Source organism: Ptychodera flava, chromosome 12, assembly GCF_041260155.1.
Source record: "Ptychodera flava strain L36383 chromosome 12, AS_Pfla_20210202, whole genome shotgun sequence".
NCBI classification, from domain to species: Eukaryota; Metazoa; Hemichordata; class Enteropneusta; family Ptychoderidae; genus Ptychodera; species Ptychodera flava.
In genome coordinates this window covers 38,049,882-38,065,236 of record NC_091939.1, presented here as the reverse complement: position 1 = coordinate 38,065,236, position 15,355 = coordinate 38,049,882, and the positions used below count along the sequence as shown (strand labels likewise).

Genomic DNA, 15,355 nt, shown 5'->3' with positions numbered 1-15,355 from the left:
CCGGGATATTGGAATACATACGTCATCCACCCTCTGATGTGATTTTCCTCTAATTAACGCCAAATAAATAAATATATTTGTAAAAATACATTATTACGTCGACGCCGACTTCATTGACGTCGACAAATCGACGTCAGCATTATATTACGACTGATGCCTGGAACTTATCTACCGAACTGAGTGTAGCTAGGTAAGTTTGGAATGTGATGAGTTGGTTTTGAGAGATGTTTTTTTGTTGTTCAGGAGCGCGAACGAACGAATTGAATACAGAAGTATCGAGCATCGATATCTTGTATGGCTTCTGCAAGTTCCGCGATGACAAACAGGAATAGCGACCCCACAGTGACCTGACTATACCATTATTCAATAGGCGGAGCTGTATTCTCAACAATACACACCAATAATAGTGTGGTTCCGATAATGTGCTTTTTCAAAACTTGAATTGAATGCGAGGTCAGCAAAATGTTAGTCTTTAAAATCATTGTTGAGTAGAGGTCATTTTCAAATAGACTGTACAACATGAGGTACACATGGGTGCCACAAAAACACCCGCCAACTCATATTATTCATTGTACACTGTGATTAACATAATGTGTGATCAGATTATTTCGAGGTCATAAGCTGACTCGCGAGCCACGCAGGTTTTATGTCTGTGAAATCATTGCACTTTCGAATTCGAGAAAGTAAAAAAGATTTACAACGGCGGTAGGTTCAAGTGCATTACAACCAATCAAGGTCTCGTCCTTGATGTTCGGACATTGCAACCTCTTCTTTGGTTCTTTACAATAAATCGACGTCTGCAAAAAAGTCTACCATCGTGGCGTATAATAAGTCAGAGAGTGTGGCGTCGTCTCCAGTCTTGACCCGTACGTACAGACTCGTCCGAAAGTCAAAGCCTAAAAGTATTCCTCCGCACTGCACTGAACCCGCTCTCACGACCAAAAAAATAATCATACGAAGTTCACACCCGCTCCTACTTCCGAGTTTCGAATATACACAGAAAATGTGTCTAAGCGTTCGTTTGTCGTAAAATCCTTTCACATAAACAAAAATCTTTCATCCATGGAATACAACATAGTCCTAAGCGTATTCATAAAAAATAGTGACAATGTCACTGGTCGCTCCCATATAGTTATCAAAACAAGCTAAAATCAAGCTAAAAGATTTTTTTTATCACAAATAGAAACAATTCCCCCAATAAAATAAAATTATACAAATTTCACCAGAATTTGATCAAATCTTACTGACGTCACCCGTAAAAACCTCTACACTAAGTTTCAACTCAACTCAATCGGACGTGTGGTTTCAGAGTTAAAAAAAAATTTTTGATCAAAAATGAAAAAAAATAGCAAAAAAATGCAAATATGCAAATTTCACCACGATTTGCCCAGATTTGAGAAAGGTCACTCCTATGCACTTCCATACCAAGTTTCAAATCAATCAGACTTGTGGTTTCATAGAAGAAGATTTTTGACCAAAAATGGGAGAAAATTACAAAAAAATTCATGAAAAATAGCAAGTCCAAGATACTGACCCAAGATGTGCACAATCATTTCAGGTCAGCCCAAAGTACTTACATGCTAATTTTTCATCTAATCTGCTCAGTGGCTATTGAGATTTTCAATAAAATGTAAACTTGTAAACATATATACATATGGCTATGGGAGCTAACAAACGACCCAATGGTCGACAGAGCTCTGCTGTGTTATGAAGAGAGCAACGTTTTGTGACATATGTATTGATGAAGAAGGTTGAGATCTTTGATAGCTCATTTCAGGATGGCCTGACCTAAAATGGCAAAATTAGCTGCAAAAATACAAAATTGATGATTTCATCATAATTATGTATAAAAATGTATACCAAATATCAAAGCTATCACATCAGTAACTTTTGAGAAACAAATATTTTGACCAAAAACGGCAAAAACTGACCAAAAAATACAAAAATTGAAGATTTTATCAAATTTCACTATATCACACTAAGAGAACCCCCAGGAACCTGTATACCAAATATCAAAGGCATCAGACAAGTAGTTTTTGAGAAACACATTTTTTGACCAAAAATGGCAAAAATTGCACCAAAAATACAAAATTGCAGATTTCATCATATATTCTGTATATCATATTTAGTTTATCTGTAGGAACCTGTATACCAAATATCAAAGCTGTCAGACGAGCGGTTTTGATGAAATAAATTTTTGACCAAAAATGACAAAAAAATTCCTTAAAAATACAGATTTGCTTATTTCATCATAATTTGAACAAATCCAAGTTGGGCTATCCCTAGGGACCTGTATACCAAATATCAAAGCTGTCAGACGAGCGGTTTTGATGAAATAAATTTTTGACCAAAAATGACAACAAGCGACCTAGCGGCCGATATAGCTCCGCTGTGTTTATGTAGAGAATAACTATTTTTGACACATGTTGATGAGAAGGGTGGAAATCTTTGATAGCTCAATGCAGTGGCCAGAAAAAAGTGGCTAAAATAAGCTGCAAAAATACGCAATTGAAGATTTCATCATACTTTGAATGTATCACATAGGATCATCCCTAAGAACATGTCAACCAAAGCTACTGATGAGTAGTTTTTGAGAATAAATTTTTTGACCAAAAATGGCAACAATTGCCCCAAAAGTAAAAATTGCAGATTTCATCATAATTTCAAAAGTTAGTTCATCTATAGAAACCTGTATACCAAATTTCAAAGCTGTTAGACAGGTACTATTTGAGAAACGCATTTTTTGACCAAAAATAGGAAAAATTGCCCAAAAATTCAAAATTGCAGATTTCATCATTATTTCAATAAATATAATTTAGTTCATCTGTAGGAACCTGTATACCAATTTCAAAGCTATCAGATGAGTAGTTTTGAATATACACATTTTTTGACCAAAAATGGCAAAAATTGCCCCAAAAATACAAAATTACAGATTTCATCAGAAATTCAATATATATTACTTAGTTCATCAATAGAAATCTGTATACCAAATTTCAAAACTATCAGACCAGTACTTTTTGAGAAATAAATTTTTTGACCAAAAATGGCAAAGATTGCCTTAAAAATGCAAATTTGCATATTTCTGCACAATTTGAACAAATCTGAAATAGATCATCCCTAGGGACCTATGTACCAAATATCAAAGCTATCTGACTGGCAGTTTTGAAGAAGAAGATTTTTAAAGATTTTTTTACCAGAAATGACAAAAATTGCCTTAAAAATACAAATATGCAAATTTTGCCATGATTTGAACAAATCTGACTGAAGTCACCCTAAGCAAACTGCATATCAAATTTCAAAGCAATCGGACAAGTGGTTTCAGAGAAGAAGATTTTTTTACCAAAAACACCAAAAAATGCCCCAAAAATACAAATATGCAAATTTCACCACGATTTGAACAAACTGAAGTGAGGTCACCCCAAGTGAACTGCATATAAAATTTCAAAGCAATTGGACTTGCGGTTTCAGAGAAGAAGGCAATTGTTGACGGACGACGACGGACGACGGACGACGACGACGGACGACGACGGACGACAGACGACGACGGAAAATCAACCTATTTGATAAGCTCCGCGTCGCTGACAGCGGAGCTAAAAAATTCCTTAAAAATACAGATTTGCTTATTTCATTACAATTTGAACAAATCCAAGTTGGGCTATCCTAGGGACCTGTATACCAAATATCAAAGCTGTCAGACAAGCGGTTTTGATGAAATAAATTTTTGACCAAAAATGACAAAAAAATTCCTTAAAAATACAGATTTGCATATTTCATCACAATTTGAACAAATCCAAGTTGGGTTATCCCTAGGGACCTGTATACCAAATATCAAAGCTGTCTGACCAGCGGTTATGAAGAAGGAGATTTTTTACCAAAAACGCCTTTTTTGGCACTAATTTGCATATTTTTGGCAATGACAACTTCATTTGAACAAAATCTCATCTACAGCCCATCATCCATGTACACACCAAATATCAAGATGAAATGTGCAGCGGTTTTGAGTTTTTGATGTTGACGGACAGACATACAGACATACAGACATACAGACATACAGACATACAGACATTTTCCTAGCCTATAAGAATAGCTTCCATTGCCATATATACATGGCTATGGGAGCTAAAAAATTAGGTCAAAAGGCATGTGTGACTTATAGCTTGCATACGTCACCCGTAATATGAAAGTACGAGCCAGTACTTCTGCTCGTACAATGTCAATTTCGAGACAATTACATAGTATACACCTGGACTAAAACAGGCCCCTCAACTAGCATAGAAGGTTAATGCTAGGACAAAGAACAGCGAACTAGCAGGAAAAATTGGTGTCAGAACTACAAACATGGAAATAATTAAAAGAGCGGTGCAAACATTCAGAATTTTGCTTTTAGAAATGCAATATCAGAGCATTTATCTTGCACTTTGCCATATTAGTGTTGTCACTTTGCTCCCACTGTCACAGCCAAGTAAGTATCTCTCTTGTCAATAACAATTAGTCCCAGGAAACAAATTTCCCATTTCACAAAGGTTGTTCAATTTTTTATTCCGCTTTCTCCTTTTTGGATGCTAAAGCTACAAAGACAACAACTTCTACACACTAGAAAAACAAATGTTGATATGATGGGTAAATACACACTTGATTTGGATACAATTTGCTTAAAGCTCTGGCCTACTGGTAGTGTTTTGTGCTTTGTACCAAAATCTTTATACCTGCCTGCAGTTGGAGTAATGGCATAATTTGATATGTGCATGTAGTGTATGTTTAATATAAATATCATTGAACTTCCAAAGTACTTTCAGATTGAATTTGGGGAAAATCAATATTCTATTGTAAGAGTTTGGAGAGATACAATGCCTATCATCTTCCTGACATATCTATCAGCACAAACATAAGCATCTAATACAATAGCCCTGCTAATACTATGACTATATCCACATTGGTGCTGACCATGTCTCTGTTTTGACAGTCATAAAATTTGTCAGTTGGCAGGCCATTTCCTGTCTCAATAAATTCATACAATACTACAAGTAATTCAGTACATATCAAGATACCATGTCCATGACAACCCTCTCACTCAGCTGTGATTGTGTTGAGTGACTTTTGTTTCATACATAAGTTCTACCGGTATGTAACCTTTGAACTCCTTGGCAACAACCTAGTGAGAAAAATAGAGATCTATAGTAGCTGGCAAGATTCCAGTGTTCTGTCACAGTAATGGTATGATTCCTCAATCATGAATAGTGTAAATGTATCACAATTGATGTGTAAACACAAAATTTCCATGGAACCCTGAGCTAAATATTAACAACCAGCCTAGAATCAGATATGCAAATAACTAAGTAAAGGGATGGTCAAATTATGGTACTTTGCCATCGTTTGGAAACCCGTACACCTATCTTTTTACTTTATCATAATTTCAACAAGTACGTGTTAATAAAAGCGTCCTTAGCAACCTAAAATACATATTTCCATGCAACTGTGCTAGCAGTTCCTATGAATGTTTTTGGCTCTAAAATAAGGAAATATCCTATAAAACCATACTGTGATAAAACATAATACTGTGATTTATGATTTATCACAATTTGAAGCAACATCCTACAGTCTCAAAGAATTCTTGCTACCTGAAAGAGCTGTGGTCTTGTACTGGAGGCCAAACTACATGATATTGAAATGCTTGTAGGTAAAAAAATTACTTTTCACCACAGCAAGAGTCTGAGATAGCGATCTCAGAAGTACTTGTAACACAAGAGTAGTCGTTGTCAATGCAAGAAGTTCTGTTTGTTTGTAAAACTAGCTAAAGTCATCCATCATTTTTAATCTTTTTCAACACTACTGGTGTTAAATTCCTGTATAACATAATACTTTACTTTTGCTTCATCTGTAATATTGTGTGTTTTGCTTGTGAAAATCCATTATTTTGTAAATATGGTCAACTGCCTAAGACTATTATGACTGACTCAGATGGCAAATTTGTATTAAAGTACCGAGAACTGTGCCATTATTCATGAATCGAACCGCTTTAATAAATAAAAAACCAGCAAAATGCAAACATCTTAACCAATCATCTATTGTTTTCATTATTGCTTTGCATGTATTCAAGTTGGGCCTCTCTTAACATTTGCACATTTATCAGATCAACAACTCTTAAATAATATCAGCTTACATGTTACATCAATTGTTCACACAAGTTAAACTACATTGTTAGATTGCTTTCACACATTTCCAAATGGATCTACACAATGAATATTGTATAAGTAATTAAACAAACACCAAGTATTGATATGTTTACTTCTACACAGAGACAAATACATGTACACACAGCTACGGCACACCTACAAAAATCAAAATTAGCAAGTACTGCATTTCATCTCTATTTTAACCTTTTTCCTGCCAGACAGTATTAAGACTATTACTTCCCCATCAGCCAAGTCAGTAAAAAGCGGTATTGAGCCCAAACATGACGTATTTTCACCCGCTTGGCTTGGTATGTTATAGCATCTTTAGTCCAAAAAAATCAAGTTTACAGTATTTATGTTTTCAACAGCCTTCAAATGTATAGTATTATGTTAAAATACACCATACGGAATATGTTGTGTTTCATTAATTTTAACCATCTTGACCTGATGGTGAAATATGGACTTGGCAGGAAAAGGGTTAAATCTTATGTTTTGCTAACACTGGCAGTAACTTTGACTTGTCACATTAATGTTAGCAAAGCACTATGATTTCAGAGAGTTCAAAACTAAGCCAGTTGAGTGAAGGACAGTAGTTGTAATTGAGATTTCACAGTGAGCAATGACACTGCCTGAAAATTTGAAATGGAATATATAATTCTATCATCTTGCTCTGTCACTTTCTTGGAATAAACCAGCTTAGTTTTGCACATTGAAGCTAAGAAAACAACCCAAAGGAAATAACTCTGAATGGTCAGCATACAGCTTCTGGTTACCATGGAAACATGTCAATTTCAACTGTCTTTTTGACAGCTATTTAATCTTATTCAATAGATGAAATTAGTTTTACCTGGGACTGTGATAAATGGCTATTTTTTACCATACCTAACTAGTTAGGGCATACAATATCTCTATTAGGTCACATGTAAAAGAATTGGCAGCCATCTGCCATCATATTTTCATGGAAACAAAAACACTAATTTCTGGTTTTCAAAATAATGTCAAAGCTATGACTGAAGAGGTAATTAAATGAAATTTGTTTAATTTTTCCTGCGAAGCCAACCAAAGACTATGATTGGTATCATCACTGACGTCACAAATAGCCTTCTTAAAGGTGTTGTTGAAAGGTTTCATTAGTCAAGTTTATCCCACAGAGACTCAAAAGATGAATTTAAAGAAACTGACATTTTCAAAGTATTGTTATTTATCGAAACATCAGTGTAGTGATGGATAGTTTCTTTCCATGATTTGAAACCAAATTTTGCCTTTGATGAAGAATTGGATCACAGCCATGAAGAATTTACCAATGGATTGATAATCACAGATTTACTTTGCATTGCTCTTTTCACTATTCCATAGTCTCTGACAAGATAATTTGAAAACATAAACTTATCCATCTGATAAAAAATTCAAATGAAATCAAAACTGTGGAAAGTGTCCCATCTTATGATTTTAAAAAGGCATGATAGCATTAATATTTTATTCTAATTATTTACTGTTTGTATACCTGGCCATTCAGAGTGTAGGAACAAAGATAAAGGAGAAAAAAAATAAGCCCTGACACACTGAGAATAATTTCACCTGATAAGTACTTTACAAACTCTGTATCAGCCTGGTGGAAACTAATCATTGCATCATGGGTGTTCTTGTTGTGGCTGGTTGATGACGCCATTTTGGATGAATCCTCTTCTTCAATGGTTTGAACACCGTTATAACTCTCTCTTCGTACAGAATATGGCTCAATATCACTGGGTTCTGGTGCAATGCTTGTTGGTTCAATAACTGCAATTGATAAAACAGCAAAATATAAATATAAACACACTTTGTAGAATGGCTTGATGGTTAATACCAGATATTTGTTAGTCCTACAAACTTAACCAAGATGTTTACAGGGCACGTTGTGCATTACTTTTATATACATGATAGAATTACCAACTGACTATAGAAAACCAAAAGTACTCTGCTTCTTGTGAAACATCATGAAATCGTATCCTCTTCCCATTTTGGAACAATCGGACGATCAAAGTGTAGCAAAAAATTCTTTTTTTTCCTCACCTATTAAGTCAATTTCACTTTGAATATAAGCAACACTATTAAGACTGAGGTGCACAGGAGTCATCCTGCCTTACTGCTTTTGAAATAAATATAAAACTAGTGTTAACATACATACATCACTGTGATTTTTAATATCAAAAATAACTAACATAGATTTTATTTTATAGCAACATGAAGTAGTTCTTAGGTAATAGGAAAATTTACATGAATGGTATTGTTTCCTACAGCATTGAGTAGTTCAGTAAATTGACAGGTGAGACGAGAAGGCAGGTTTGATGTGGATAATATTTGAACACCTTACACAGACATTTGGCAATTAGTATGTAATTCAAGAACATACTTGTTGAGAACTGAGGTTTTGACACTCTAAGTCTATTTTTTAAATTCCCTTTAACACCTGTGGACTGTATTTCCCAATATGTTCACACCTGTTTCCACATCCATCACGACTTTAGCACTTCACTCAAAGAAGACACACCTATACTCCCTTCATCTCTACAGTACTATCAGATATCACCATTTGACCAAATCCTTATTGTTGATTTTAAATAAAAACTTACATACATGTACTATAAAGCCTTAACACCAGAGAAAACTTTTTAAAATGTTGAAATAGTGTATGTGACATAGAATAAAATGTATACTAATAAAGAATACATCAAAATCTTCTCATTTGTGGCAAAGTAAACTTTGGAGATACTTGCAAACTGATAGGTTTTCACCAAAATGTTGGACCTTACATACACTTGATGTAAAATGATTCCAAACAGAAACATATTGTCCAAACAGAATCCAGAAATCTGAAGTACTGGTGTTATCATATCAGTAAATAATGATAAGTATTCAATCTATATACTTGTGTTGGCTACAGCCATTTCCAACAAAAGAAATCACAGTACATTATGGTTGTACCAAATCCGAAAAAAATTAAACAGGACATGTCTGTGATATCTGTATGGTTGCAAGAAGGAAGTACGTATGGAACTTGATCTATAAGTCCCTGGAATAAAGATAGCATAAAATGTACGACATGACAATTTGACATCAGGCATAATAATTCAATATCAGTGCATAGAATTATCATTGTTGTAGTTTAGGCGATGTTTCCATGATTTATTTGTGATGTGCTTCATTGTTCTTATTCCAGATCTGTAAAATTGCTCACTGATCAGTCATAAATCAATCAATCAATTAATCAATCAATCATTCAATGAAATAACTGGCAGTGTAGGGGTTACAACTTTTGTAAAATAGAACTAGACTTGACTTCAATGACACACAGTTCTGTCATTGATAAGAAAGAAAATGATGCACATGTTTAATACAATTTTATGGTTACAACATGGAAACACCGCTTTTCAACAAGATAACATTCTCCCATTTCCTTACCCTAACAATATATACCCTTTGCTATTCTTATACGGCTTGATTTATTTATAAGTTTAAAAATTAAGCTATCATACATTCAAATGGTTTCATTGAAAATATGTGACCTTCAAAAGGTTCAGTATTTTCAGACTAGTGAAACCTCTACGCCGTTGCCATGGAAATGTGTGTGCAAAAAATATACAGCATTATTGCACAGGGTACTTTAGGGGCTTTTACACCGTAATGGCACTGTTTTGTTTTTATGAAAATCATTTTTAGTACAATTCTAAGAAAATTGACAATTATGATGGCCATAAGACTGGCATGGAAATGATATGTGTGTGTATGTGTACCTGCAAACTTGGCAACTGTGTTTTAGAGGAAAATACAAGTTATTTAAATGTTTATTCCATGAAAGGGACTGTTCTGATGTAAATTGGGTTGTCATAGAAACATGGTTGTTTGTAGTCTGTCACATTCTAATCCTGACAAACACAATTTTCAGAAACCTGCAAGCAGTAAAAATGTTTATTCATCAACCATAGGTAACTTTAATGCTCACTGGTGCGTCGATAACAATTTTTCATCTTACTTTGATGCAAAAAGCCCGTATTTGACCCTGAAATTGTGGAACATTGGTTTCAAGATACAATCTTCAGAATCTGACATTTCACAATTGTTTCTGATTTTAGGTGGATTGACAATAGTCTAGGGAGTCCATAAGAAGCACAGAGTGTATACGTGGCACACTGTGCCACGCTTAAAAGATGTTTGAAAGATCTTACAAAAAGGAGATGCCTCTTTGATGTGTGACACCAGCATAACGGTAGATATCATTTGTATGATCACTAACAATGATGATCTTTAATTCTGTTATTTTCAGTCAAAGTATAAAGATTATTTGTTACAGGTAAATAATAAAATGTTTGAATTAAACAGTGAATGTGATGTTATATTGTCCAAAAAATGTTAACACATTTATTGTTTCAAGTATCCAGCATATATTAGCAAATGTGCATACTTGTTTAGACAAGAAAGCATAGTAGAGGCCTGGCACAGCCAAAGAGATTTGTAAATCCTGGAAACGACAGTAATTGCCTTCCTGACAAAATCCCAGTCAATAGTTTATTTCTGTTCCTCTATTGCAATCATCTCAGATCATAAATCAAAAAATATGATAAAAGAACTTTGTGTTCCAACAAGTATTCTATTAATTATACAGTTTATTCTTTTATTAACATCATTTTATTCACCAGGATATATGTTACTTCACATTTAGGTGTTCAACTCTGCAGGGTAATTATTACACACATGGCAACATGTTGAACAATTGTGATGACCTTTTCACAGAATGTTTACAGTGAAGTTCACACAGTATTTCTGTACATATTACTCCTTTTCAGAATTTTACTTTCATATTTTGATGTGTAAATCCATTTGAGTTACAGCAGTAAAAGTCACAGCCTCTGACAGACAATATTACTAAGCTGTAAAACAGAATACATTTAGAGGATTTCCACAGCACAGATTCACAAACAATAAGTCCATTGACAATACATCACAATAAATAAAAATGTTGCTATGAAGTGACAATTGAAAGGCACCAACTAAAAGTAACTGTAGACAACAGTAAAAGGGAAAGGTAGGCTATAAAAAAACAGTAGTAGGAAGTTGACATGTCCTTTTCAAAAAGACGGGACAAATCGACATAAAATGCTGTTATAATTTTTTATTCTTCAATACTAGAAGAAATATAACAATAACATATAAACTAAGCTATACATTCATAAAATGTAAAAAATTGATGAAATTCAAGTTGAGATTATAAGTACAAATTAACTCATTTCTGTCTCACTATTCAGTGCATGTCTAATTAATTAGGGTTGAAATTCCACACTGCATCACAAAGACAACAATTTCAAGTTCAGGCTGTATGGTAATATTTACTGTCATAATCATGATGATTGCATTGTATGGTAGCTGTAATAGATTAATAGGAAAAAAGATGTGTAATTGCAAGATGTGATAATTCATGTATGGTACATCTGATCTGAAGAGTTGAAATGGCAAATTCCATGGAAGCATATCTGTGTACACTGACAACTACACAGTTACAGGAAAATAAACTGTACAGGTGAACTGTTGAGCCACAAATTCCTGACACTGTTTAATACAAGAAAAGGAATAAATATGTCTAGGTGAGTGTAAAATGAAGGATCTGTAAGTCTCATGAAGAACAGTCAAACTGGAAACTTAGATTCATATTACGAATTGTAGAAAGCTGTAGAGCATTGTACATAATAATAATAAATAAAAATAATAAACAAAAGATTTATAGAGCTCCATATTTCCTTACAAGTTCATAGGCACTATACATGACAGTAAAAATCACAGTAAAAATACCCGTAAAAATGTAGTCAAAAACACGTGTACAAAATTTCAAACGCTAAATTCAGATATTGTAAGCCACTTTAAAAAGATGGGTCTTCAGTTGTGTCTTAAGGTTCCAAGACAAGAAATTGACCTTTTTAAGCTAACAATTCTCTAGTGGTTAATAAGCTCAGAATCCCAGTAAATTATATATTTTCGGAAAGCCTAGATATAGGCCAACATTTTGGTTACCATAGTGTCACCATTGTTTTAAAAAGCTATCATGTGACAGGTAATTTGCATAACCTTTCAAAAATCGGTTTTCCCTATTTTTTGTTTCAATGCTTTGAGATATACGGCTGAAATTTGTGTCAGTGCAAGCTGTCCTAAGGATCTTCCAAAGAGTGTCTCAGAATTTTATAAAACCTTCATAAACAATATTTAGGCCAGGAAAACTTCCTATTCTCCTGCAATTTGCATCATAACCAGCTACAAAGTACCTATTCTCATGCAAAGCAAAAAGAAAATGTGATGTGAAGACTGGTCATTTGTGTACATCCATCCAACTACCCCATGAGATTTGCTCTGCTCCAACACAACTACCCATGAGATTTGCTCTGCTCCATCCAACTACCCCATGAGATTTGCTCTGCTCCATCCAACTACCCCATGAGATTTGCTCTGCTCAATCCAACTACCCCATGAGATTTGCTCTGCTCCATCCAACTACCCCATGAGATTTGCTCTGCTCCAACACTGGAAAGCTTCAAGTCTAACCTTAAAACATACCTCTTTCAGAGAGCTTAGTGATTAACACCGTTCATGCAGCGCCAGTGAGCATCCCTGATGGACACTAGATGCTATATAAAACATAGGGCCAATGTTCCTGAAGCTACTATACTACATGGATACAAAATTAAGTATTTCCCGACTGTATGAAATTATCTCACTAAGGTCATCCTAGGGACCTGTAAACCAAATATTAAAGCTGTCTGACCAGTGGTTTTGAAAAAACAAGTGACCTATACAGTTGACAGAGCTCTGCTGCGTTATGTAGAGAATAACTTTTTGTGACATATGTATTGATGAAGAAGGTGATAGCTCATTTTAGGATGGCCTTACCAAAAATGGCAAAATTAGCTGCAAAAATACAACATTGAAGATTTCATCATAATTTCAATATACTATATTGAGATAAACCCTGGGAACCTTGATACCAAATATCAAAACTATCAGCTGAGTAACTTTTGAGAAACAAAGATTTTAACCAAAAATGGCAAAAATAGCGCCAAAGATACAAAATTGCAGATTTCATCGTCAAATTAAATATATCATATTTAATTCATTTGTAGGAACCTGTATACCAAATATCAACGCCATCAGACAAGTACTTTTTGAGAAATAATTTTTTGACCAAAAATGGCAAAAAAATGCCCCCAAAATACAAAATTGTAGATTTCATCATAATTTGAATAAATCATATTTTGATCATCCCTATGAACCTGTATACCAAATATCAAAGCTGTCAGACAAGCAGTTTTGATGAAATAAATTTTTGACCAAAAATGACTAAACAATTCCTTAAAAATACAAATTTGCATATTTCATCATAATTCGAACAAATCTATGTTGGGTCATCCCTAGGGACCTGTATACCAAATATAAAATTAGTCTGACCAGTGGTTATGAAGAAGATTTTTTACCAATGATAAAGCGATAGAATGACATAGTTTTTCAATATTGGCTTGGTTTGTCCAAATGTTTGTGAAGTTTACCTCTGTTACAAAACAATACCCAATCTTAATTCATAGCTGCAGTCTCATCTCACAGCTGAAAATCAGATTTCCAGAATAAAATGGTATTAGTATCATTACTATCAGGAGATCTTCATGATCACATGACCATCTAATTTGTCTACCGTTAAAAAACATTTAAGGACCAATCAGCTATTATAACTCAAAGTTCATCAAGCTACATAAGCCAACACATTTCCTTGGCACAAAATTCTTAAAATGAAACCATGCACAAAATTACACTCAAATCTATGAAGGGATATTAGCATAAGGTTTAATAAAGGCATACTTTGCAAGCTGTTATTCAGTGCAGCAACCGAGTCAATTTAGTAATTTTTAAAATGCTCTGAAGTCAGCCCTCAACCAATACTATAATACACATATTAATACTTTCATGGGTTACAGAGAGAACACTAGTCAACCGGGAACACTGTTCTCATACAATTTTTGCTTCATTTCAATGCTATGGGGAAGTATAGGCACTAGATTGTGACCCTGAAAAACAACAGTGGTAACACTGCCATAGACAGAGTCAATACAGCAACAGACAAATGTGGAACACAAATACAATGCAAGACATGGCCGTGGTAGATATGTGAGCTACTTCTGAGAATTTGATCAGAAAGCAGGTGTAGATAGGCACTGAGCTAATTACATTATCCATACTGTCCACTGTCACCAGAAGATGAACATCATTATTGAATGAAGTTACTGGGAATCAAATGTGGTGATTATTGTGCTGGGATTGTATTGAAGGAATACTGGGAATCAGATGAGGTGTTTATGCCAGGACTGTATTGAATGACTTACTAGGAATCAGATGTGTTGGTTATTGTGCCGGAATTGTATAAAATGACTTACTATATGCACCAGATGTCAGCGTAGGAACTAACCAACCAATTCTTTAACCAGCCTGAGCATGAACGCCACTCCCCCCTCCCCCAAGTTTCATGTTGAGTGTTTTGCCAACAGTTTCAAATAGTGCTGACCAATCACAGTCACAGTCACAATTCTCTTTGTAAACTGAAATGCAGAAAAGTGCCAACCAGTTATAGGCTGTGTGCAAAGCCCAATTGGTATAATAAAACAGGAACAATCCATTGCACATTTGCACAAACCTTCCCATACATGAACTAATTTCATCGAAAGATATAGCGTATAACAGGGACAAACTAAAAGATATCCGGTATGATGGCTTGAGGTAACTTTACACATCTCCCTTTGCAAAGTTCATCCCCTGAACTCATCAAATTCAAACAGATGGAAAACAACACAATTTAGTGTATTTTATAGCAAAAGAGAAGTGAGTTGTGGGATTGGTTGCTCACAGGCAATTTCTAACAGTATGATGGCACTATCAATAAACACCAGTTATAGGCCAGTTCAGCCAGGGAGTTGTTTTGAGTGTGGGTCTCTGACTGAATAAACACTCTTGGTGAGCCACAAGATAACAACTTTAAAGGGACAAAGTAGGCCAATTTTTCATGAATTTTGTTTGATACGAGATACTACTTATATTGTTTGACATGTTAAAAGATACTGAATAAATGGGTGACCATGCATATATTTGAACCTCGGTTTTAGACACGATACACATGA

At 34.5% G+C, this 15,355-nt stretch overlaps 1 protein-coding gene across 5 annotated transcripts in view; it reads right to left on the bottom strand.

Annotated features, from left to right (window-relative positions):
• Positions 1-15,355, bottom strand: part of LOC139145799 (uncharacterized) — a 69,360-nt gene that overhangs the window by 50,060 nt on the left and 3,945 nt on the right. For all 5 annotated transcript variants that reach the window (XM_070717170.1, XM_070717169.1, XM_070717167.1 and 2 more), the window contains one exon: positions 7,752-7,952. In XM_070717170.1, the coding sequence (XP_070573271.1) occupies positions 7,752-7,842 (91 nt within the window). In that variant the 5' untranslated portion in view covers positions 7,843-7,952. The remainder of the gene's footprint in view (positions 1-7,751; positions 7,953-15,355) is intronic.